The 25,207-nt window shown below is 45.6% G+C and overlaps 1 protein-coding gene and 1 non-coding gene across 2 annotated transcripts; one reads left to right on the top strand and one right to left on the bottom strand.

Moving 5' to 3' along the window:
• Window positions 1-4,747: 4,747 nt before the first annotated feature.
• On the bottom strand, window positions 4,748-10,679 carry LOC128067768 (spermadhesin-1). Its single transcript, XM_052660826.1, has 5 exons — window positions 10,634-10,679; window positions 8,318-8,347; window positions 7,063-7,198; window positions 4,964-5,151; window positions 4,748-4,770 (listed from the first exon to the last, which is right to left on the bottom strand). Exons 1-5 carry the CDS (start codon window positions 10,677-10,679, stop codon window positions 4,748-4,750), a joined length of 423 nt encoding a protein of 140 aa, XP_052516786.1.
• A 1,142-nt stretch (window positions 10,680-11,821) lies between these two features.
• On the top strand, window positions 11,822-11,893 carry TRNAA-AGC (transfer RNA alanine (anticodon AGC)). The gene has a single exon. It is a non-coding gene; the product is annotated as a tRNA-Ala (tRNA).
• The last annotated feature ends 13,314 nt before the right edge of the window (window positions 11,894-25,207 follow it).

Genomic DNA, 25,207 nt, shown 5'->3' with positions numbered 1-25,207 from the left:
CCATGGTAACCCAGCCTCCTGGTCCTTCTTATTCCTGCAGCTCTGCCCCAGGTGGCTTCTCTCTCTCTCTTTTTTTTTTTTTACTTTAAAAAAACTTTTCATTTTTAAAAGTTTTTATTTTATATTGGAATGGGGTTGATTAACAATATTTCAGGTGTACAGCAGAGTGATTCAGTTATATATATTAATATTTTTTCGAGGTTCCCTGGTGGCTCAGCTGCTTAAGAATCTGCCTGCAATGAGGGAGACCTGGGTTCGATCCCTGGGTTGGGAAGATTCCCTGGAGAAAGGAAAGGCTACCCACTCCAGTATTCTGGCCTGGAGAATTCCATGGACTGTCTAGTCCAAGGGGTTGCAGAAGAGCCAGACAGGACTGAGAGACTTTCACTGCCACGTTCTTTTTCGCTTCCCAGGTGGTACAGTGGGAAAGAATCCACCTGCCAGTGCAGAGACAGTCCATGGATTACACTAAGTCAGACACTTCTGAAGCAACTGAGCACACACACACACACACACACACACAGAAAGCAAGTGTAAACTCTGCAAGGCCTTGTGAGTCCTTAAAAAGAAGCCCCTACTGAGCACGGATATCACCAGTGGTAGAATAAGCCACATGTCCAGAAGGGCCACATGGACTGGTTTATATTATGGGGGGATGGGCAGGGAGAGAAGGGACATTCTGAGATGGGGTGCTGGGTTCTCACCTGGCCAGTGTGTGGTCTGGGGCTGGGCATCTGTGTGAGAGGCAAGGAAGGTTAGATCTAAAGCACAGATGTGTCCAGCTGGAATCAAAGCTGAAGCAACTCTGAGAAATAGACTCTGGGCTGATGTTTCTCGTGATTCCACTGAGGAGTCACTGTCAATGTCATCATGATCTTTCGGACCCATGTCATTTTGGGAACACCCAGATGCCAGGCCATTGCCCACATCAGTGTGGCCAAAGGCTTTCTGTCCACATGTTTGAAAGCCACAGCCTCTCCTGTGACAGCTGGAGGTCATTACAGCAACATTGCCCAGGACTATCAGTCAGTCTCCCTCAGGTCTATGACAACCCCATGGTCACCGTGGAGGTGTTAGGACTCTGGGCTGTGAGCGAGTGCCTGGAGAGTCTCCGTGGGGCTCTGCTGCAGACAGCCATGCCCTAGCCAGTCACTAGCATTCCATTTGTCACCTGCCTGCCATCCCCACACCCTTGAATCATCAAGGGGCTTCATGATGAGCTGTTTACCCAGGAATTCTTTCCTCTAAGTAGATGCTAGGGAAAAGCAACATAATACACCAACTGAGATTAAACAGTGCTGCCCAGGAGAAGGAAAGCTCAGGAAGCAATTGATGAGTGCCTCGCAGAGATGGATGAATGCTTCCGCAGAAAATAAAACCTTTCATTGTTCTGTCCTCAGAAGCAGAGCTTTCCTTCTGACCTGAATGTGCAGACGCCACTCCTTGGTTTCTGACCACCCCTCCTCTGGCGGATGTGGTTGGGGGTAGGGCTGCGGGCCCCAGCAGCCAAGCTTGGGTCCAAGAGCAGGATCAGAGGCACAAGTTGTGTCCATATTCTTGTGGAGCACCTTGAGTAGGTCCTTCTGCTTCTCTCTCTGGCCTTCAAAGCCCTCTCTGCTCTTAACTCCTGATCCCTTCCTTCATCCTCAGCCACAGGCACGTGCCCTGCTCACAAGAGACAGGTTGGAGGCTCTAAGGGATCCAGCAGGAGGCAGGGGACATGTCCAGAAAGAACCAGGACCTTCTGTACAGGTTTCACCCTTGACCAAACAGAGCCTTCCCAGACATAAGGACAGGAAGAGCCTGAAATCTCTGAAAATGGCAAAGGGCCAATGCAGGGAAATTTTCAGAGCCATCTGACCATCGGAACCCTCGAGAAATTATATAAGCCCTGGGAAATGTGTGTGTTGTCAACCCCAACTCCTTGAGTTTGCACCCCAGTCTTGATTCTTGACCACACTCTTTCAAGTTTACAGAAGCAATGTTTAAATAGAATCTAAGCCCCGTTTTGCAGCCATCTGCAAGGTGTTTCATCCTTGGGCACACAAGAGTAACTTAGTGTAGGTCCAGACCTCACGTCAAGTCTGGAAGGACAGAGACCCTTCCTCACACAGATGACATCTTCTGTCTCAGCATCTTTTCTGGTCTGTGTTTGGCTTAGCCTACAGTTGAGGGAAACGCGACTCCCATGTTAACACTGAAGACTGCCTGGAGAGAAATGCAGAGCCTCATTGGAACATTGAAAACACAACTCTGACCTTATCGCTCATTCATTCATTTAAGAATTACTAGCAGGACCCTAAAGTTCGAGTGCCGCAGTGGTACCCACTGAATAAATGAGCAACTGGTACTGTATACTTGACTTTCCTGGTGGCTCAGATGGTAAAGAATCTGCCTGCAATGGAGGCGACCCAGGCTCCATTCGTGGGATCGCCAAGCGTCGAATGTGACCAAGTGACTAACAGCAGCTGTATACTTAACTCTCATAGAGATCTGTATGAGGCAAGTGAGAGAGGCACAAGGATGCAACGGTAGAGTCAGCCCTTCAGCTGAGCCAGGATGTGCTTCATGGAGGACCCCAAGCAGCAGGCAGATGCATCTGGAAGGTTGGAAGGAGGGACTCCTGGCCGAGGGGACAATGTGAGCAAAGGCTCAGAGTTGCTCAAAGGTGTGCAGTGTCCAAAGCTCAGTGCGTGATGGCTCAGCCCTGAGAGGGACCAGAGGGAAGAAGACATTAGCAGGAAGGGAAAGTCAGGTGAAGAAGGGTTTGATAAAACTCTGCTAAGGCGGCTAACTCTATGGACTGGTTTTCAACAGGAAGTGAAAAATGGAACCGGATTGTGGTTAGATGCCTATGCTGGATGGTGGGGGGTAAACTGGAAAAGATCCGGAAAGCTACAATATCAACAGAGAAAAATCACCTTCAGAGAACTCACTTGAGGAAGGGAGATTCCAGCGTGACCTTCTGGGTTGACCTCAACAGGATGGTCCACACTTATGGATTATTGTGCCTGAAGGAGTTGATGGTTCTCCCCACAAGTTCATGAAAAGACCCCCACACTCCCCCTCCTCTCTGGACAGAAGAAAAGGATACGGAAGCAGTTCCAGGCTTATAAGGGGCTGTGCCATCCAGAGGCCACTGTGTTTCTGACCGTGCTAACTCCTGGTCTGATAAAATGCAACATCACCCGATTTGATGAGCCCACAAACAATGTGAACTTTGTGTGTGACTCTCTGCAGACCTTTAAAAGGGACTATGATGCAAATATAATTGATAGTTGGATGGTGGGAATCAGAAGACATTCAACATATCCTCACCAAAGATCCTTTATCCTCAAGCTCATTGCTTGAAACTTGGCAGAGAGCCGGGCCAGCGTCTCATTGCTATGTCTGTAGAGGGTTTCCTTGTGCAGGCGAGGAAAATTATAAATAGACAGCACTCTTGTCCTGAGATAGACCTCAGACCAATGAGCACCCTCTGGGCATGAAGACCTTCAGGAGGGGTTTCAACTACTCTCAGCGATGCCTGGGGTTCCAACCCTGTAACACCAGGACTCACAAACTAAAAAAAAAAAAAAAAATCCAGACTCAGGTAAAGAGACTTTATTCAAAATGATTATAATGATAAATAGAAGAAACTAACCACAAGACTGGCAACAATCTAAAGCCCAGTAGTAAGGAATCTTTCTGCAGTTAGGCGACCGGGGGCTGGAAAGGATGGAGGTGACAGGCTGAGAGCAGCAGGTGTGATTAGACAGAAGATGCCTCTCCTTGTGGGCAGCTGATTCCGGAGGGTCTTCAAGGAATGTTGTTCTCTTTTGCAATGCTTGTCCACTCAGGCCTGAGCAGAGATCACTAAGCTGTGGGATGGAGAACAGGTTAAGTAGAGTTTAAGAAGCATTTTCTTCCAATTGGCATGTGGGTGAAATTGCAGTCAATCATTAACGAGGAAAAAATACACTCTTGAGGACTGTGCTTGGTTTGTTTTAGGTTACATATACATCTGGTCCCATCACTTCATGAGAAATGGGAAAATGGTGGAAACAGTGAAACAGACTTTATTGGCGGGGGGGGGGGGGCTCCAAAATCACTGCAGATGGTGACTGCAGCCATGAAATTAAAAGATGCTAACTCCTTGAAAGAAAAGTTATGACCAACCTAGACAGCATATTAAAAAGCAGAGACATTACTTTGCCAATAAAGGTCTGTCTAGTCAAGGCTATGGTTTTTCCAGTAGTCATGTATGGATGTGAGAGTTGGACCATAAAGAAAGCTGAGTGCCAAAAAATTAATGCTTTTGAACTGTGGTGTTGGAGAAGACTTGAGAGTCCCTTGGACTGCAAGGAGATCCAACCAGTCCATCCTAAAGAAAATCCGTTCTGAATGTTCATTGGAAGGACTGATACTGAAGCTGAAACTCCACTACTTAGGCCACCTGATGCGAATAACTGACTGATGCTGGGAAAGATTGAAGGTGGGAGGAGAAGGGGATGATAGAGGATGGGATGGCTGGATGGCATCACCGACTCAATGGACATGAGTTTGAGTAAATTCCAGGCAGTGGTGATGGACAAGGAGGCCTGGTGTGCTGCAGTCCATGGGGTCGCAAAGAGTTGGACACGACTGAGTGACTGAACTGATATATGCCTAAGGGATTTTAATATGATCAGGAAGGGAAATTTTATATTTGAGAGGAAATGATCATCTTGTCTAGATGTAAAGTAAAACTTGTAAATGAATTTTCATGTCAGATCTTCACAACTGCAAGATCTGGGGATGCAGAAAGGCTGTCATTGAACTGGTGGCTGTTTCTGGAGAGGCTCACTAGGTCACACTGCCTCTGGCTCATCTGCTGACAATCAGGTTTATTTCAACAGTCATACAAACATCAGACGCCCAACTTCCCTGTACCGCGCACAGAGAAGGAGGACTTGTCAGCAGGTGCCTGCCCTCTTTTACCTACCTTGCGGATCCTGAAAGTACAACACTTCATAGGAAGAAGTCGGGTGCTCAGGCTTTCTGATGTACTTGACAGTCATGGTATTGCCAGAAGATCTATATTCCAGGAATGAACCTTCACAAACCCTCCCTAAGACAGAAGATCCTGGCAGCCCATCTATAATCTCCAGGGACTCTTTAGCACAGTTGAGGCTGTTGGAGCAGAGGGAAGGGCAGGCGTCAGCCTTGGGAATCGTGGTCCCTCCGGCAGGCAGCCTCCCCTGTCCAGACCCAATGCAATCACAGAGCTTTGTGCACCAGACTTCCCAGGCTGGTGCCCACGGGGAAGGAGACTCATCCTTCAGGAGGGGCTGGTGGTCCCTCAGGACCCTCCCCACACCAGGGCTGCAGGTGACTCCTTGCCTCCTGGGCAACCCCACTGATGGGGCTCAGGGAAGCCCACCCAGGACTCTGGGATCAGGAGCCGCCGGAAGGCACAGTATAGCCAACCCTGGGGACTGTTTCCTTGGGCAACAAGCACGGAGTCAGGTGAGGCCCAGACACGCGTGTGTGACTCCACTCCTGCTTCACCCTCTGCACCCGTGGCACAAGGAGCTCAGGACCCCCTCTTGGCCTCCAGGATCTGCAGAGGCGAGAGGGGCGTCCAGCTCTCGCTGCTGTGGGCAAAGTGCACACACGGGTTGTCACACTCCTGCCGAGGTCTCCGTCTCCTCCTCCTGCCCATCAGACCTGACCCCGCCCTGTCTTCCTCTCTCAGCCACCAGCGTGTGTCCCACCCAGGAGGGAGACTGGAGCCTCTCTGGGCTAAAACGAGACACAGAAGGGACATCTCACCAGGACACACACTCAGCTCCTTCTATACTAGCTCACTCTTGGACGGACTGATTCCTTCCTAGTCCCATATCCAAAACTGGTCTTGGAGAGGGTCAAAGGGACAATAATGAAAATTTTAAGAATAAGCTATCCCTCTGATCCTAATAGAAATGGTGATGTAGGAAATGCCTGCCTCCTTCAGCCCTGGCGTGTGGTTTCGATAAATGGTCTGGACCCTGCTGTGAGGCAGGCATTTGCAGGTTGTCCTCCTCACACGGAGCAGCTCCTCCGCCTAGTGGAGACCTGACCCTGTGGAAGGTCTGGAGGGACAGGGCTGTGTCAGTCACAAGACAACATCACCTGTCTCAACCACCACTGTGGATTATATATCACTTGGACTGCAATTGGTGGAAATGCGGCTCCTGTGTTAATATCTGTGAAGAGTAACCTACTACGGAAATGCTACAACTTATTGCTGCGTTGACAGTGCTTTCTGTTGCAGTATTATTCATTCTGTCTTTTAATTGTTCATTCAGTCTTTCATTCATCCATGCACCCACTAGTTGAAAAATATTTCTTGGCTGCCAAAAATAAGACTCCCTTTCTTGTAGGCACAAACTCAGACATGGGCAGGAATGGTGCGTGCATCGTCGCTCAGTCATGTCCAACTCTTTGAGACCCTATGGCCCCCCAGGCTCCTCTATCCGTGGGATTCTTCAGGCAAGAATATTGAAATGGGATGCCATTCCCTTCTCCAGGGGATCTTCCCAAAGCAGGTAATATATGGGGCACAAATATGAGAAAGATCTGCCCAGCTGTGGACAGAGTCAGAGCAGGGGTTTCAGGTGTGATGGAAAAGTTCTTCCTCCAGTGAACTCGTGAACTAGGAAATGAGGACCCTACGCAGCAGGTGGTGAGTCTGGGAGAGGTGGAAGGTGCCTTCCAGGCAGAGGAGACAGTGTGAGCAAAGGCTCAGAGCTGCCCAACAGTCCGGTGGGTCCACAGCTCAGTGTGTGCTGGCTCAGCTCAGAGAGGGCGCAGAGGGGAGGAGAGGTTAGAAGGGAGGGGAGATCGGGGTCCCCTGGAGGGATCTGAAAGCCGTGCAAGGAGGGTCAGCTTGATGCAGAGGGCCGGGGGCCATGCAGGTCGTCAGCAGGAGTGAGCTGAGCTGGGGTCAGGATGTGTCTGGATGTGTGTGCTGGGTGGTGCAGGGGGAACGGGAAGGGGCAAAGAGGGACACCTTCCCATAAAACCACAACATCAGCAAAGAGCACTCAGCTGAGCACTTACTGGAGATGCTGGATAGACACCCTAGCTTGGTACTGTGGTGGCATCTGGATAGTCCAGACACAGTTAGTTTTCTGTCCATAATAGGTGGCGATCACTCCAGACTCCTCTTTGAGGATTCCCCCGCAGTTAGTATTTCCTGTAACAGAAGAAAGGATTCCAGTCTCCCAGAAGCTGCACCACGCCGCTGGGCTCTGTGCCGCCCCTCGACTTCCCCACTGCAAGTGGTCCTAACTCCCACTCCCCAACCACAAACAGACATCCACAATCCAGTCTGAGAACCCAGGAAAATGTGGTTTTCAAGGTTTTACTCTTTTCAGAATTTTAAAGAGATCCATACCCTTTACTGCAGTTTGTTTTGATCCCTGAAAAATATAAGAGTTTAACACCTTGTCGACAAAGTATTGTTTGTCAAGTGAAAGTGAAAGTCGCTCAGATGTGTCCGACTCTTTGTGACCCCATGGACTATACAGTCCATGGAATTCTCCAGGCCAGAATACTGGGTGGGTAGCTGTTCCCTTCTCCAGGGGATCTTCCCAACCTAGGGATCGACCCAGGTATCTCACATTACAGGCATATTCTTTACCAGCTGAACCGCCAGAGAAGCCCATTGTTTGTCAAGTGAAGATAAAACAGCACTTTCATCATTGGTGTTTTGATCAAATGAGTTCAAGTTTTACCTGGACCTGAAAATCCTAGGGAAATCAATCAATCATCGATTGATAATCATCAGTCACTCAATCAATCATCCATCACTCAATCAATCATCCATCACTCAATCATCTATCAGCCCCCGCATCAGGGGGAAACTTTTCTCTTTGCCCAGCACCCCTCTGATGCCGACACACCCTCTGCCTGGGGGCTCTCATATCTGACACTGGACACAGTGAAGCCCCTCAGCCCTCCAGGCTCCAGCCATTAAAGGTGGCTCCGTTGTCCTGGGCCACGTATGCTGTGGAGAGGTGGTCCCATTCCTGCCTCATGAGGTTGTGCAGACAGGAGGGCAGGGGAAGCTCCTGAGTTGTGGAGGTGAGGAGGGGAGGGGAGAAGGAATAGGGTGGGAGTCGTAGGAGGTCAGGGTATGGGACCCTAGGGATTGTTAAGACCAAGGTGACGGTCAGCTTTGGAAATGCCAAGTTCCTTTAACCAAAAGGTAAACTGACACCAGTGTTTCCAGGAGAGGCATCTGAACTGAAGCCCTAAAGCACTTCTCCCTGTGAGGAGCACAAAATGGTAAAAGCATTAAGACTGTACTTACGGGGGAGCCAGTCCATTGAATCCACTGTGGCTGGAAAGACATCAAAAGAGAACAACAAATGAAAAGCCGGAAGTTCCTGAAGTGTCAAGGCTATGGCACACAGAGTGCCCACCCTGTGTTTCCAGGGATCGTGCTGGGCGCACAATACTTGGCTGCCCTTGTCCTGGGAAGAGCTGGGTCCTGCAGGGACGGAGCAGAAGTCTGGTGCTCGGCCTTCAAGACTTGCTCATTCAGCTGTGACCGTTTGTTTCTCAGGCCCACTCAGTGAAAATGAATGTTCTGGCTCTGGAGCCACAATCAGACAAGTCAGCTCTCAGGAGGCTGAGTGGCTTCTCCAGTTAACCTGGGAGTTTCTGCTCAGCAGGTTGAACCTGCCATTTCCTAGGAAACCTCTCAGTCCCGGGCCAATCAGAACAGAGGGGCACTCAAAAATAACTTGAGTATTTCTTGCAATGCTTCAATGAGGCCAACGATGAATTTGCTTTTGGTGTAAATACATGGAATAAAAATCTCAGCTGAGAAGAATGAGCATTCTTAATTTATGAAAGTTTCACCATGTCAGGGAACTGAGTCAGGGGCCTGACAGCAATCACTGTTTTCTTTGTTGTTGTGGCTTGTAGTTTATCCTCAGGGCTTGACAAGTGGGCACAGCACAGTTCAGGAAACAAACTGGGGCCCAGTGCGGCTTGGTTGAGTGCTGGATGGCTTTAGACAAGATATTTATTCTCACAAACCTCAGTCCATGCACCTGTAAACTGGAAATTTAATAGTAACAGCCTCCTTGGTTCCAGAGGACAGTTCACGCATACACAGCTCAGTGACCAGCCCAGAGAGGCTGTCCACTACGCTCCCTGCCACTGTCAACCTCCCACCGCATTCATTTCCTTTTCCATAGACACTGCTTTCCTCAGTAAATGGAAATCAACAAGCGCTCTGGGAGCTGTGACCATAGATGTCAACCAGGACATGGGGGTCTGTCTCCAGCTGCCCGTCCTGAGTGGCACAGGATTGGGGGCCACAAAGGAAACCTCCCCACCCCAGAGCATCCATCTCGTCTGCTCTGGAAAATACAAATCGAGGTTTCTTTGAAAGCAGATCTCAAGGGCAGAATCACACATCTTCCCATCATGGACCTGCATGTACAGTGACCTCCTCTGATCTAGAATCTAAGGTCCCAGCTTTGAAGCAGGGGAGCAAGCAGCCCCTTGGAGGAGTTCAGCACACGTCACCCCAAAGCATGCTGCCTTGATCTGTTGATTTGAACTGATGGTGCTTGAGAAACAGCAGAGGCAGGAAGGGCTCTGATGGACCTGTTTCTACCTATAAGCTGCCCACAAAGTGTCCCAGGAGCAGAGCTCCCCTTCCCCATCCCCACAGCCCCAGACCAGGGAGACGGGAAGGTCCTGATCACAGGAGACTGGGATAAATGCTGAGAAGGATCTGTGTTCACACACTGACAGCACAAGCCTGTCCTTCCGTCCTCTCGGCTCCTGGTCATGAGCACAGTTGCCTGCAGGGGAGCAGGGGAGGAGAGTGTGGGTCGATGAAAAGAGGAGCTGGAGCAGAAAAGCACAGAGAAGGGGACGGGACAGAGTAAGACCCACAGAGAGAGCAAGGAGAAAGGAGACAGAGGCTTCCCTGAAGGCACGGCTGTCTCTTCTTTCCCTCCAGCACCGAGAATCCTCATGGGTCCCTCCATGTTCAGTGCAGGCCCAGCGCCCAGCCCCCTGCAGGGCTAAGACACCACCCCTGCCCTCGTAGGACATCCTCAGCCCCGCTGGGAGCTGCTGCTCCTGCGGGTCATCTCAGAGCTCGTGTTGCTGCTGTGTCCCCATCCCAGCGACAGAGGCAGAGCATCCACCTGTCCTGGGGCTTCTGCAGGGGCCCCCGCTTCCCCCTGGATGCCACCCTCCAATCAGGTCCAGCCAGGGTCCCACCTACAACACTCACACCATCACACTTCCAAGACCCCTGCAAAGCTGACCACGTCTGGTTCACCTCCTCCAGGTCTGGGCTGAAGGCTGGCTGTCCCGCAGGGCATCCCAGGGGACACTAGCTAAAGCAGAGGGGGCCCAGGGAATGCATGCCAGAACAAGGACGGACAGCCCAGAAAATGTTTAAAAATCATTGTATACTCAGCCCTGGGTCACGGCCATGCTGCTGGACCCTCCTCCTCCAGGCCAGGCTGAGGGAGGCATCTCCTCGGAGGAGAGTAGTTTGCAGACCCTCTTGGGCAACAAGCGAACTGCACAGACTCTCTAGGTTGAACAGGAAGCAGAGAGGCCGGGAGGCAAGGGGCTGGGGGCCAGGCTTTACCTGTGCTGAGCAGCAAGGCCCAAGGGATGACGCTGGACAGCTTCATCTTCGCAGCCTGGCACCAGCCTCAGCACTGAGCCTGGCCCCGGAGGCCTGGGGCTATATACACACAGCAGCTGACGCCTGACCTCCTCCTCCCCTGGAGCCCAGCCCCGCAGGGCTGCGGGAGCCCCGGGTTCTCTAGGAGAAGCAGGCTGCCTGCTGTTTTCTCTATGTCTTCGTCACACACTTTCTGTGCCCTTTCCCCCTGGGAAATAATGACCAATTTCTTTTATTCCTCTCCTCTTCCTGTGGTCCTGGATAATAGGTGACATGGACCACTGGCCACACAGAACTCTTATTTGAGAGCTCTCTTGTCTGAGGTTAAGCTTCAGCATATTCACCTCCAGTGACTTGCATAAGCCTCACAACACCTTGGACAGGAGAGGACCTGACACCCAGAGAGGCCAAGGGACTCGTCCACATCCCAGGGCGCCAGTGGCAGACGCAGGACCAGTCTGATGTCCCGGCTGCCTGGTCTTAAGAACCCTCCTGTGTCACTCAGGGCAAAGGCAGGCAAACAGCCCCCCATCTGCTCCAGGTGCGGGTCACGATTGGTGGGGGAGTCAGAATACATGTCAGCCTGTGTGTGGTGTGTCCACAAGGGAGAAAGGTGTGCACGTGTTGGCATTTATTCTATATTTATACCAACACCCACATGGCTCTGATAATGAGGTGTTACAGTTATGAGAACCCAGAAGAGCTCCTTGTTAAAAACATGTAGCAGATGCCTAACATGTTCCATCCGAGTTTCTATATAAGTCAACTTTCTACTACTTATTTATCCAAGGAAATGAAAACATGGCCACACAGAACGTTACTCATGAATATTCCAGCTGCATTATTTGTAATGGAGAGTGGTTAAAAACCCAAATGTCCATTCATCGTTGAATGCATAAATAAAACACAGTCTGTTTGTGCAATGGAAGTCATTTGACCATTTAAAGGAACACCAGCCCAATTGTCTTTCAAGGAGCATTAGCAACTACACACTAACCAGGAGAATGCTATGTCCATTTTCCTGACCTTAAAAACTCTGCATTTTACTAAATCTTTCAAAATTCCATGTTGATTAGAAATGCTTAAAATAATAGCTTTTTAAAAATGTGCATTTCTCCAACCGCCAGTGGGCTTGGCTGCTTCTCCAACAGGGATGTAGCTTAGTGGCAGAGTGTGTGCTTAGCATGCATGAGGTCCTGGGTTCAATCCCCAGCATCTCCAGTTTTCTTGGGGGGTGCTGTGGAATTTGTTTTGGGTTCTAAATCAGTACTAGACACATCCTCTTTTGCTAAGAACACCCACTGCTTGCCCACTTTCTTGGTTCATTTTGAGCTTCACTGGTGGCTCAGATAGTAAAAGAGTCTGCTCGCAATGTGGGAGATCCAGGTTCTATCCCTTGGTCAGGAAGATCCCCTGGAGAAGGAAATGGCAACCCACTCCAGTACTCTTGCCTGGAAAATTCCATGGATGAAGAAACCTTGTAGGCTACAGTCCATTGGATCAAAAAGAGTTGGATATGACTGAGTGACTTTACTTTCACTTTCCAATGTTTCTAGTCCAATCCCAGTTCTTTTGAGAATTGCCTGTTTGTGCAGTAGCAGCAGCAGCATATCTTTGGGCCAGTTTTCTGTTATTGTTGCGTTACTCGTTTCTCTTTATGGGTGGTAGAAACTTCCTATTCTTTTTAAGTCATTTCTTTCTTTACAGAAACCCTAATGGGTTCCCAGTGGGAGGGACCTTCTACCTCAAGCAGAGCACAGAGAATTGCCTGAGCTATCTGGTCACTCAAGCTCTTCTGGCTAACGAATGGAGGAGGAGGAGGCTCACTGGACAGGGTCTCCCTCTCAGAAAACAACGCTGGTTCTGCTCCAGTGGTTAAGTGCCCTGGTTGTTATTTCTATAAAATGCAGTAATTCCTCACAGTTCTCCTTCCATCTAGAATCTCCCTTGCCTTGTCGTTCCCTGTTACCCCTGGCAGTCCCTTAAGTATAGAATACTCCCTGGCCATGATCTGTGGACAGAACAAGGAGCACCCCATGGCTGTAAATGCCTGGATGGAGGGAATGCAGGAGCCGTGGGAGGCAGGCAGTTGCCCATTCCAGCCCAAGCATCCTGCCTTCAGTCCCTGCATGTCAAGTTCGCTGTCCTCCCTCAGCATCCATGCAGGTTTGTGACTGCTTGGGGAGAAAAGGAAAACACAGTCCCATTTCCAGGGACACTCAGGAATCAAAGTCTGAGCTCTGTTTGGATAGCCAACTGTCCTTCCGCCATGTGTCCAGTTGTCTCCCACTGTGCCGATAATGGGTGCATGCGTGCTAAGTCCCTTCAGTCAAGTCCTACTCTGCAGCCTGCCAGGCTCCTCTGTCCATGGGATTCTCCAGGCAAGAACACTGTAGTGGGTTACATGCCCTGCTCCAGGGGAGCTTCCCGACCCAAGGATAGCACCCGCTTCTCCCGCGACTCCCATATTGCAGGTGGATTCTTTATCACTGAGCCACCAGGGAAACCCTTATGTCAATTACATGAGAAGTTAATGACCAAAGCTTTATAATAATCCTTCATGGGTAATAGCTGCTCTTTCCCCTTTGTATGTGTGATTTCAGTTCCTTTTCAAAATGGCCCTATTTTGGAACTTTCATTCTTCTATATGAGTTTTGGATTGTCTTAGTGGCAACCCACTCCAGTACCCTTGCCTGGAAAATCCCACGGATGGAGGAGCCTGGTGGGCTACAGACCATGGGGTCGCAAAGAGTCAGACACGACTGAGCGATTTCACTTTCTTTCACTTTATCAAATTCTAGGAAAGTGGATTTTAATTTAAAGTGCTTTAAATTAATAGATTTGTTGGGCAGAATTGGCATTTTTATGATCTGAGGCTTTTGAACCTGTAACACTTCCGTTTCATCACATTTTCTAGTCTTTCAGTATCATTTAAAAGTTTTTCCCATAGAAACCTGATACACCTAATCGGTTATTACAGTTGGAAACATTACTATTTTTCACATATTGATCCAGCAATCTTAATCTTAGCATTAGTTTCAATCAATTGACTTTAGATAATTTTTTAAAATTTTCTATGTGTATCATATAGGCTGAAAATAAGATTAGTTTTATTACTTTTTTTTTGCCAATTATTGCAATGTTAACTCCTTTTTCTTACAGAGAAAAATGCTAAAATGACCAGAGTCTCCTAAACAATGCTGATTAAATGTGATGGTTATCATTCTGTCTTACTCTTAACTTTAATGGAATTACTTCTGAAGTGTCACCGTAAATTAGAAGTTGGCTGGACATTTTTTTATACTTACGCTTTAAGGCATTTAGCTTGTTCCTTTCAATAAGATTCTAAGAGCTCTTTTACATCATTAGTGCTTATTGAATTTTGCTGAATTTGTTTCTGAATCCATGAAGCAGTAATACAGACTTTAGTGCTTATTCTGTTAAACTCAAAAATTGCATGGGTAGATTTTCTGATTTTGAATTATCTTTGGAAAAAGCAAGAGAGTTCCAGAAAAACATCTATTTCTGCTTTATTAACTATGCCAAAGCATTTGACTGTGTGGATCACAATAAACTGTGGAAAATTCTGAAAGAGATGGGAATACAAGATCGCCTAACCTGCCTCTTGAGAAATCTGTATGCAGGTCAGGAAGCAACAGTTAGAACTGGACATGGAACAACAGACTGGTTCCAAATAGGAAAAGGAGTACGTCAAGGCTGTATATTGTCATCCTGCTTATTTAACTTCTATGCAAAGTACATCATGAGAAACGCTGTACTAGAAGAAACACAAGCTGGAATCAAGATTGCCGAGAGAAATATCAATAACCTCAGATATGCAGATGACACCACTCTTATGGCAGAAAGTGAAGAAGAGCTAAAAAGCTTCTTGATGAAAGTGAAAGACGAGAGCAAAAAAGTTGGCTTAAAGCTCAACATTCAGAAAACTAAGATCATGGCGTCCGGTCCCATCACTTCATGGGAAATAGATGGGGAAACAGTAGAAACAGTGTCAGACTTTATTTTTTTGGGCTCCCAAATCACTGCAGATGGTGACTGCAGCCATGAAATTAAAAGATGCTTACTCCTTGGAAGAAAAGTTATGACCAACCTAGACAGCATATTAATAAGCAGAGACAATACTTTGCCAACTAAGGTCCGTCTAGTCAAGGCTATGGTTTTTCCTGTGGTCATGTATAGATGTGAGAGTTGGACTGCGAAGAAGGCTGAGCACCGAAGAATTGATGCTTTTGAACTGTGGTGTTGGAGAAGGCTCTTGAGAGTCCCTTGGACTGCAAGGAGATTCAGCCAGTCCTTTCTGAAGGAGATCAACCCTGGGATTTCTTTGGAAGGAATGATGGTAAAGCTGAAGCTCCAGTACTTTGGCTACCTCATGCGAAGAGTTGACTCATTGGAAAAGACTCTGGTGCTGGGAGGGATTGGGGGCAGGAGGAGAAGGGGACGACAGAGGATGAGATGGCTGGATGGCATCACAGACTCGATGGACGTGAGTCTGAGTGTACTCTGGGAGTTGGTGATGGACAGGGAGGCCTGGCGTGCTGCAATTCATGGGGTCGCAAAGAGTCGGACACGACTGAGCAACTGAACTGAACTGAACTTGCATCTTTGAGATAAATTCTTATTTTTTAAAATATTTTTTAACAATACTCAATTCATTTCCCTAAAATTATATCTTATTCTATTTCATTTAATCTTGTTTCCATCTGTATTCTTAAATTACATTAACTAAAATTTCTTTTACTGTCTGTCCTTGCCCATAACTCATATCAGATTATAGTTATATCACTTCAGTTCAGTCACTCAGTCATGTCCGACTGTTTGCGACCCCATGAACCACAGCATGCCAGGCCTCCCTGTCCATCACCAACTCCCGGAGTCCACCCAAACCCATGTCCATTGTGTTGGTGATGCCATCCAATCATCTCATCCTCTGTCATCCCCTTCTCCTCCTGCCCTCAATCTTTCCCAGCATCAGGGTCTTTTCCAGTGAGTCAGCTCTTTGCATCAGGTGGCCAAAGTATTGGAGTTTCAGCTTCAACATCAGTCCCTCCAATGAACACACAGGACTGATCTCCCTTAGGATGGACTGTTTGGATCTCCTTGCAGTCCAAGGGACTCTCAAGAGTCTTCTCCAACACCACAGTTCAAAAGCATCAATTCTTCTGCCCTCAGATTTCTTTATAGTCCAACTCTCACATCTATACATGACCACTGGAAAAACCATAGTCTTGACTAGATGGACCTTTGTTGGCAAAGTATTGTCTCTGCTTTTTAATATGCTGTCTAGGTTGGTCATAACTTTCCTTGCAAGGAGCAAGCATCTTTTAATTTCATGGCTGCAGTCACCATCTGCAGTGATTTTGGAGCTCAGAAAAATAAAGTTGGCCACTGTTTCCACTATTTCCCCATCTATTTGCCATGAAGTGATGGGACCAGATGCCATGATCTTAGTTTTCTGAATGTTGAGCTTAAGCCAACTTTTTCACTCTCTTCTTTCACTTTCATCAAGAGACTCTTTAGTTCTTCTCTGCTTTCTGCCATAAGGATGGTATCATCTGCATGTGTGAGGTTATTGATCTATCTCCCAAGCAATCTTGATTCTAGCTTGTGCTTCTTCCAGCCCAGTGTTTCTCATGATGTACTCTGCATAGAAGTTAAATAAGCAGGATGACAATATGCACCCTTGACATACTCCTTTTCCTATTTGGAACCAGTCTGTTGTTCCATGTCCAGTTCTAACTGTTGCTTCCTGACCTGCATATAGATTTCTCAAGAGGCAGGTCAGGTGGTCTTGTATTCCCATCTCTTTCAGAATTTTCCACAGTTCATTGTGATCCACACAGTCAAATGCTTTGGCATAGTCAATAAAGCAGAAATAGATGTTTTTCTGGAACTCTCTTGCTTTATCCATGAATGATCCAGAGGATGTTGGCAATTTGGTCTCTGGTTCCTCTGCCTTTTCTAAAACCAGCTTGAACATCTGGAAGTTCATGGTTCACATATTGCTGAAACCTGGCTTGGAGAGTTTTGAGCATTACTTTACTAGCGTGTGAGATGAGTGCAATTGTGCGGTAGTTTGAGCATTCTTTGGCATTGCTTTTCTTTGGGATTGGAATGAAAACTGAGCTTTTCCAGCCCTGTGGGCACTGATGAGTTTTCCAGATTTGCTGACATATTGAGTGCAGCACTTTCACAGCATGATCTTTTAGAATTTGAAATCTTTCAACTGGAATTCCATCCCCTCCACTAACTTTGTTCGTAGTGATGCTTCCTAAGGCTCACCTGACTTCACATTCCAGGATGTCAGCTCTAGGTGAGTGAGAGTGATCTTGCCTTTGTGATTATCTGGGTCGTGAAGTGCATTCTTGCCACCTCTTCTTAATATCTTCTGCTTCTGTTAGGTCCATACCATTTCTGTCCTTTCTTGAGCCAATCTTTGTGTGAAATGTTCCCTTGGTGTCTCTAATTTTCTTGAAGAGATCTCTAGTCTTTCCCATTCTATTGTTTTCCTCTATTTCTTTGCATTGATCGCTGAGGAAGGCTTTCTTATCTCTCCTTGCTATTCTTTGGAACTCTGCATTCAAATGGATATATCTTTCCTTTTCTCCTTTGCTTTTCACTTCTCTTCTTTTCACAGCTGTTTGTAAGGCCTGCCCAGACAGCCATTTTGCCTTTTTGCATTTCTTTTTCTTGGGGATGGTCTTGCTCCCTGTCTCCTGTACAATGTCACGAACCTCCATCCATAGTTATATCAGATTATTATAAATTTGTAGAATGAGTTGGGTAATATTTTCACTTCCTAGAAAATATTTTGAATGAATTAAAAGTTACTGAGCTTCACAGTGTTAAAGAATTCACCTACAAAGCAGGAGACTCGGGTTTGATACCTGGATCAGGGAGATCCCCTGGAGAAGGAAATGTCAACCCACTCCAGTATTCTTGCCTGAGAAATTCCATGGACAGAGAAGCCTGGTGGGCTATAGTCTCAGTTCAGTTCAGTTCAGTCTCTCAGTCATGTCCGACTCTTTGCAACCCCATGAATCGCAGCATGCCAGGCCTCCCTGTCCATCACCAACTCCCGGAGTTCACTCAGATTCACGTCCATCGAGTCAGTGATGCCATCCAGCCATCTCATCCTCTGTCATCCCCTTATCCTCCTGCCCTCAATCCCTCCCAGCATCAGAGTCTTTTCCAGTGAGTCAAATCTTCGCATGAGGTGGCCAAAGTACTGGAGTTTCAGCTTCAGCATCATTCCCTGCAAAGAAATCCCAGGGCTGATCTCCTTCAGAATGGACAGTCTACGGGGTCGCTAAACAGTTGGACACAACTTAGCGACTAAACAACAATGACAACAAAAGTAATTAAAGGCAGTGATATTTCATTGTTAAACTGTCTAGAACTGTAGTCTTCAAAGAAGAAAACTTTTGCTCACTATCTTTGATTTTTTTTCCCCTGGGCAAAAACGTTTAATGAATCAATGAATTGATTCTTCATATTATTATTGGAGTAGAATTGATTTACAGTGTTGGGTTGGTTTCTGCTGTGCAACAAAGTGAATCAGCTGCAGCTGTACGTGTATCTATATCCCCTCCCTTTTGAGTGCTCCTCCTTCTTAGGACTCTTTCTTTCCTAGTTTTAGAGAGGGAGGAACAGAGATTTCCCATGTAGCCCAAGTCCAAGTGAGCATCACCAAGCCCCTGTTCCCATCACTCCTCCCAGAGTGCCATGCTGGCCATAGTTGATGAACCTACATCGAAACAGTAATAACAGCCTAAAGTGCATAGTGGTCACTGTTAGTGCGACTCATTATATGGGTTTGGACAAAAGTACAAGAACATGTTCCCATCATTAAAATATCTCCTAGGATATTTTCAGTGCCCTAAAATTCCTCTGTGCTCCATATAGTCATCTCTCCTCCCAAACCTGGGCACTGGCTGATCTTATTACTGTCGCCATAGTTTGACATTTTCTACAACGTCAAATAGTTGGAATCATGCGGTGTGTAAGTTTTTCAGATTGGCATCTTTAGTTTAGCAATTTGTATTGAAGTTTCTTTCACATGTCTTTTGATGGTTTGTTGGTTCATTTCTTTCTAGTACAAAATATCATTCGAAAAGTATCACAGTTTACTTATCCATTTACCTTCCAATGGACTTCTTGGTTGCTTTTTGAGTTTTGGCAACTGTGAATAAAACTGCTATAATGGCCTTATGTGGGATTTCATGTGAATATAAGTTTTCAATTCCTTTGGATAAATACCAAGAAGCAGGATTTCTGGGTGAATACCAAGACTATGTTTATTTTCATAAGAAATTGCTAAACTGCCTTCCTGATAGCTTACCATGAATGGTGTCAGATTCGACATTGTTGTTATATAATCCCTAGTACAGAGTTTAAACTGAGTTGTTTGTTGTGTAATCATCAGTTCCGGGCTTAAAGAAAAAAAAAAGTTTTATGTGACTAAGACTGAGGAATATAGAGAAAAAAAAAGTTTGGCCTTTCCTCCTCCTTAAGAACCCCTATCTCCTCCTTGGGGACCCTGGACTTCTTATCAACCTGCCTAGGAATTGACTCTCTCATTCTTAAATAGTTCAGTTCAGTTCAGTTCAGTTCAGTCACTCAGTCATGTCCGACTCTTTGCAACTCCATAAATTGCAGCATGCCAGGCCTCCCAGTCCATCACCAACTTCCGGAGTTCACTCAGACTCACGTCCATCGAGTCCATGATGCCATCCAGCCATCTCATCCTCTGCCGTCCCCTTCTCCTCCTGCCCCCAATCCCTCCCACCATCAGAGTCTTTTCCAATGAGTCAACTCTTCGCATGAGGTGGCCAAAGTACTGGAGTTTCAGCTTCAGCATCATTCTTTCCAAGGAAATCCCAGGGCTGATCTCCTTCAGAATGGACTGGTTGGATCTTCTTGAAGTCAAAGGGACTCTCAAGAGTCTTTTGCAACACCACAGTTTAAAAGCATCAATTCTTCGGCACTCAGCCTTCTTCACAGTCCAACTCTCACATCCATACATGACCACAGGAAAAACCATAGCCTTGACTAGATGAACCTTAGTCGGCAAAGTAATATCTCTGCTTTTGAATATACTATCTAGGTTGGTCATAACTTTTCTTCCAAGGAGTAAGCGTCTTTTAATTTCATGGCTGCAGTCACCATCTGCAGTGATTCTGGAGCCCAAAAAAATAAAGTCTGGCACTGTTTCCACTGTTTCCCCATCTATTTCCCAAGAAGTGATGGGACCAGATGCCATGATCTTCATTTTCTGAATGTTGAGCTTTAAGCCAACTTTTTCACGCTCCTCTTTAGCTTTTCCGTTTTTCATCCTGACCACCAATGTATGGGAGTTCCCATTGCTTTATATCCTCATCAGCATACAGTGCTGTCAGGATTCCAGATGTGGTCATCTGAAGCTGTATCTCACTGTCATCTTAATTTGCCATCCTCTGGTGACACATGATGGGGTGCATCTTTACATGTTTATTGCCATTTATATACTTTTCTTTTTGTTGAAGTGTCTGTTAAAATTTGGCCCTTTAAAAAATGAACTGTTTCCTTATCTTTGAATTTTAACAGACCTTTGTACATTTTTGCCTGCAATGCAGGAGACCCCAGTTCAATTCTGGGGCCGAAAGATCCGCTGGAGAAGGGATAGGCTACCCACTCTAGTATTCTGACCTGGAGAATTCCATGGACAATTCTCCAGCATTGCAGGCAGATTCTTTACCAGCTGAGCCACAAGGGAAGCCCTCCATGGACTTATGGGATCACAAAGAGTCAGACACGACTGAGTGACTTTCACTTTCACTTTGTATGTTTGGAGAACAGTCCTTAATCAAATATGTCTTTTCCACACGTTTTCTTTCAGTCTGTGGCTTGTCATCTCATTATCCTGATGCTGTTTTCACAGAGCTAAGTGAGTACATTTAGTGAAGTCCAGCTTATCAATTATTTCTTCCATGGATCATGCCATCAGTATCATCACTATACCCAAAGTCATCTAGATTTTCTCCTATGCCTCTTTTAGAAGTTCTGTAGTCTTTTATTTTACATCTGGGTGAATGGTTCATTTGGGGATGATTTTTATGAAGACCTTTGTGAAGCTCTGAGTTTAGACTAATTATTTTTGCATATGGACATTGACTACTCCAATACCATTTGTTTAAAAGACTGTATTTGCTCCATTGTATTGGTTTTGTCCATTGTCAAAAATCAGTTGGCTGTATTTATGGGGGGTCTATTTCTGCGCTTCTTATTCTGTTCCAGTGGTCTATTCTTTCATCGGTACCACACTGTCTTGTTTACTGTGGCATTATGGTAGGTCCTGCAGTCAAGTAGCATCAGTCTTCCAGTTTTGTACTTCTTCTTCCATATTTTTCCTACAGATTGAATCGTTTGCCTCTCCACCTAAATTTTAGAATTAGCTTGTCCATGTTCACAAAATAACTTGCTGGGAATTCTGAATGGAATTGCACTGAATATATAGATCAAGTTAGAAAGAATTGAAATCTTGACAATATTGAGTCTTCTTATCCATGAAAATAATATATCCCTCCATTTGTTTAGTTTCATTTAGATTTTATTCATCAGAATTTTGTAGTTTTTTTCATATAGGACATGTAAACTTTTTGTTTTACTTAACTATAATATTTCATTTTGGGCGATGCTAAGGTAAATTACATTGTGTTTTTCATTTCAAATTCTGCTTGTTCATTTTGATATATTAGATTTTGTATATTAATCTTTATATCCTGAAACCTTGCTATAATCATGAATTACTTTCAGGTTTTTTCCTTTTTTTGATGATTCTTTCAAATTTTCTAAGGGATGATAGTATAGTCTGTATGCAAAAATAATTTCTGTCTTCCTTACCAATGTGAATATTTTTATTTACATTTCTTGTCTTATTGTATATTGGAAGCAAAACCTTTCAGTGTGATGTTGAAGAGGAGTGGTGAGTGGGGACAGCCTTGCCTGATACCTGATACTAGTGGAAAATCTTCAAGGTTCTCATCATTAAGTAAGACATGGTGTGTGCATGTGTAGTCATGTCCAAATCTTGGGACGCTATGGACTGTAGCCTGCCAGGCTCCTCTGTCCATGATATTTTCCAGGCAAGAATTTCCCAGGTATTTCCTTCTCCAGGGGATCTTCCCAACCCAGGTATCAAACCTGCGCCTCCTGCAGCTCCTGAACTGAAGGCAGATTCTTTACTGCTTGAGCCATCAAGGGAGCCCCAAGTAAGATGCTAGCTACAGTTTTTTTTGTTTGTTTGTTTGTTTGCTAGATATTATTGAGCAAGTTGAGAAAGTTTCCCTATATTTCTGGAAGTTTTTATGATGAGTAAGTGTTGAATTTTCTCAAAGGCTTTTTTGAGGAAAAAACAAACACCTTTGTTACAACCATGTGACTTTTCTTTGTCATCATATTGATGCAATGAATTACAGAAATCAATAACAGAAATTGATTTTTAAATGTTTAGCCTTGCATACTCATAATAAATGTCAAATGCTTGAGGTTTATAATTCTTTTTATACACTGTTGGATTCAATACACTAACAGTTTGTTGAGAATGCTTGCCTCTATGTTTCTGAGAGATTTGGTCCATAGTTTGTTTTTGTTTAGTTTTGATATTAAGGTGATGCTGGCCTCATAGAATGATTTAGTGTTATGCCCAAGTCATGAAATCTCCCAATGACCACCAGGTAGCCGATATCTGATGCAAAATCAAGAGAATTTTTATTACCAAGCTCTAGCTGGGGCTCGCACCATTACCGATGCAGCGGCTATAGGGAGGAGCCCCGGGTTTTGGGTTACGTTGCTTATATAGGGAGTATACATGGAAAAAAGAATTTCTAGGTAGGGGGACATCTGATTGGTCACTTTCTTTCGAAGAGTTGTGTGTTGGTTTTTGATTGGTCCCTATTACCTAGGTAGACCACAAGTTCCTGAACATTAAGTCAGGAGATTCTGATCTGGGGTCCGATTGGCTCGTGGGTGATGGAGTGAGGTCAGGGGATTTCCAAAGGCTCTTTTCCCAGAACCTTACAAAATGGAGTTTTTCTGTTAACAAAATGGAGTAGCTTAGATTCTTCATTAGAACATATTCTCTGTGCCTCTATCCTCTGAAAGCTATTCAGAAAATAATATAGTTTTATCCTTAAATGTTTGGTAGAATTCACTGGTGAATTCCTGCAGGCCTGCTTGGAAGATTACCAATTATGGATTCAATGTCTTCAATGGATCTATTCATATTGTCCATTGAAAATGGACATTGAAAATCCATCTGTGAATCTACCACTCATTCATTCACTTAAGAATTCCAAATGACCCTAAAGTGAAGGTCCACAGTGGTACTGAATTATAAATAAGGAAATAATCTGTATACTTACATTACATAGAAATTTACAGGAAGAAAGTGAAGGGGAAAAAGGAGAGAGACTGGTTCCCTTGAGAGGGTCAGGAAGATGTGATGGTGAGAGAGTCAATTCCTGGGCAGGTTGATAAGAAGTCCAGGGTCCCCAAGGAGGAGAAGGGTCTGGAATTTTCAAGGAGAAGGAAAGGACAAATGCCTTTTTTTCCCCCGCTACATTCCTTAGTCTTAGTCACATAAAACACTTTTTAATTTAAGCCTGGAACCGATGATTACACAACAAACAACTCAGTTTAAACTCTGTACAAGGGATTATATAACAACAATGTATCCTGTTTGAGGACAGTTTCTCCTTCCTGAAAACCTTCTGACTAATCCTGATATCTTAGAATGTGTGTTATGGGAGTGGGTCTGGTAGGATCTTTCCGTTGTTAAATTCTAACCCTGTTATCCTAAAATGTAAATTGTGGGAGTGGGTCTGTAAAATTTTTACAACTTGAGACATTCTTTTGATTTATTGTAATAACTAATTTTAAAGTATATAATTCCTTTGCTAAAGACTAGCAAGGGGGACACTCTGTCCCCCTTCTAATGTCTATGTCAGAAACTTTCTCTGTTCCTTTTCTTACTTTGATAAAACTCTGCTACAGAAAAGGTTCTGAATGATTAAGCCTGGTCCCTGGTCTAAATCTTCTTTGGAGGTCAAGACCGACATCATTTACTGTAAGTTATCATCTTTGGGGCTCGTCTGGGATGTTCAGGACAAGGTAAGAACACTCAGAGCTCTAGCCTCTCTGCTTTCTCAGTATACATGTTTTCTGCTTTACTAACTCTTCAGGGTGCAGTGTGAATGAATGACATGCCCTGCACAAAGCAAGTGATGAGCCCTGCTCTGTGGTTTCAAAGTGCCTTGTAATGACTTGAAGGCAGCCCCTAAAAGGGGAGCCTTGTTGGGGGTTTATACTGACCTGCCACTGCCAAAAGGCACCCAAGGTCCCTGAGAGGGGAGCGACCAGAAATGGGCAAAGCTTGTGGGCTGAACTTTCCTTTCTCAGTCAGCTTTTCCTGGTCTCTTTGACCGTTTCATAATTGCATGGGAAATTAGAACTACTAACCTAATCTGATGGAGAAGGCAATGGCACCCCACTCCAGTACTCTTGCCTGGAAAATCCCATGGATGGAGGAGCCTGGTAGGCTGCAGTCCATGGGGTTGCAAAGAGTTGGACACGACTGAGCGAATTCACTTTCACTTTTCACTTTCATGCATTGGAGAAGGAAATGGCAACCCACTGCAGTGTTCTTTCCTGGAGAATCCCAGGGAGAGGGGAGCCTGGTGGGCTACCGTCTATGTGATCGCACAGAGTTGGACATGACTGAAGCGACCTAGCAGCAGCAGCAATCTAATCTGATGGATCATAGACTTTTAATGGACTTGCGATTCATGCCAGTCAGTTCAGTTCAGTCACTCAGTCATGTCCAACTCTTTGTGACCCCATGGGCTGCAGCACGCCAGGCCTCCCTGTCCATCACCAACTTCCGGAGTTTACCCAAACTCATGTCCATTGAGTTAGTGATGACATCCAACCAATTCATCCTTGGTTGTCCCCTTCTCCTCCTGCCTTCAATCTTTCCCAGCATCAGGGTCTTTTCAATGAGTCAGTTCTTCACATCAGGTGGTCAAAGTATTGGAATTTCGGCTTCAACATCAATCCTTCCAATGAACACTCAGGACTGATCTCCTTTAGGATGAACTGGTTGAATCTCCTTTCTGTCCAAGGGACTCTCAAGAGTCTTCTCCAACACCACAATTCAAAAGCATCAATTCTTCGGTGCTCAGCTTTCTTTATAGTCCAACTCTCACATCCATACATGACCACTGGAAAAACCATAGCCTTGACTAGACAGACCTTTGTTGGCAAAGTATTGTCTCTGCTTTTTAATATGTTGTCCAGGTTGGTCATAACTTCCTTGCAAGGAGCAAGCATCTTTTAATTTCATGGCTGCAGTCACCATCTGCAGTGATTTTGGAGCCCAAGAAAATAAAGTCTATCACTGTTTCCACTGTTTCCCAATCTATTTGCTATGAAGTGATGGGGCCAGATGCCATGATCTTAGTTTTCTGAATGTTGAGC

This window comes from Budorcas taxicolor, chromosome 23, assembly GCF_023091745.1.
Source record: "Budorcas taxicolor isolate Tak-1 chromosome 23, Takin1.1, whole genome shotgun sequence".
In the NCBI taxonomy this organism is placed as follows: domain Eukaryota; kingdom Metazoa; phylum Chordata; class Mammalia; order Artiodactyla; family Bovidae; genus Budorcas; species Budorcas taxicolor.
This window is presented reverse-complemented; position numbering and strand designations above follow the sequence as displayed.

Bases quoted from the DNA above. Each gene is read 5' to 3' on its own strand.
- LOC128067768 (XM_052660826.1), bottom strand. From the start codon at position 10,679: ATGAAGCTGTCCAGCGTCATCCCTTGGGCCTTGCTGCTCAGCACAG. The intron at 8,348-10,633 runs GTAAAGCCTGGC...ATGTCTTTCCAG, and splicing joins GGCCTTGCTGCTCAGCACAG to CCACAGTGGATTCAATGGAC. The intron at 5,152-7,062 runs GTAAGTGCTCAG...CTGCTCCAACAG, and splicing joins GTGTCTATCCAGCATCTCCA to CCTCAACTGTGCTAAAGAGT.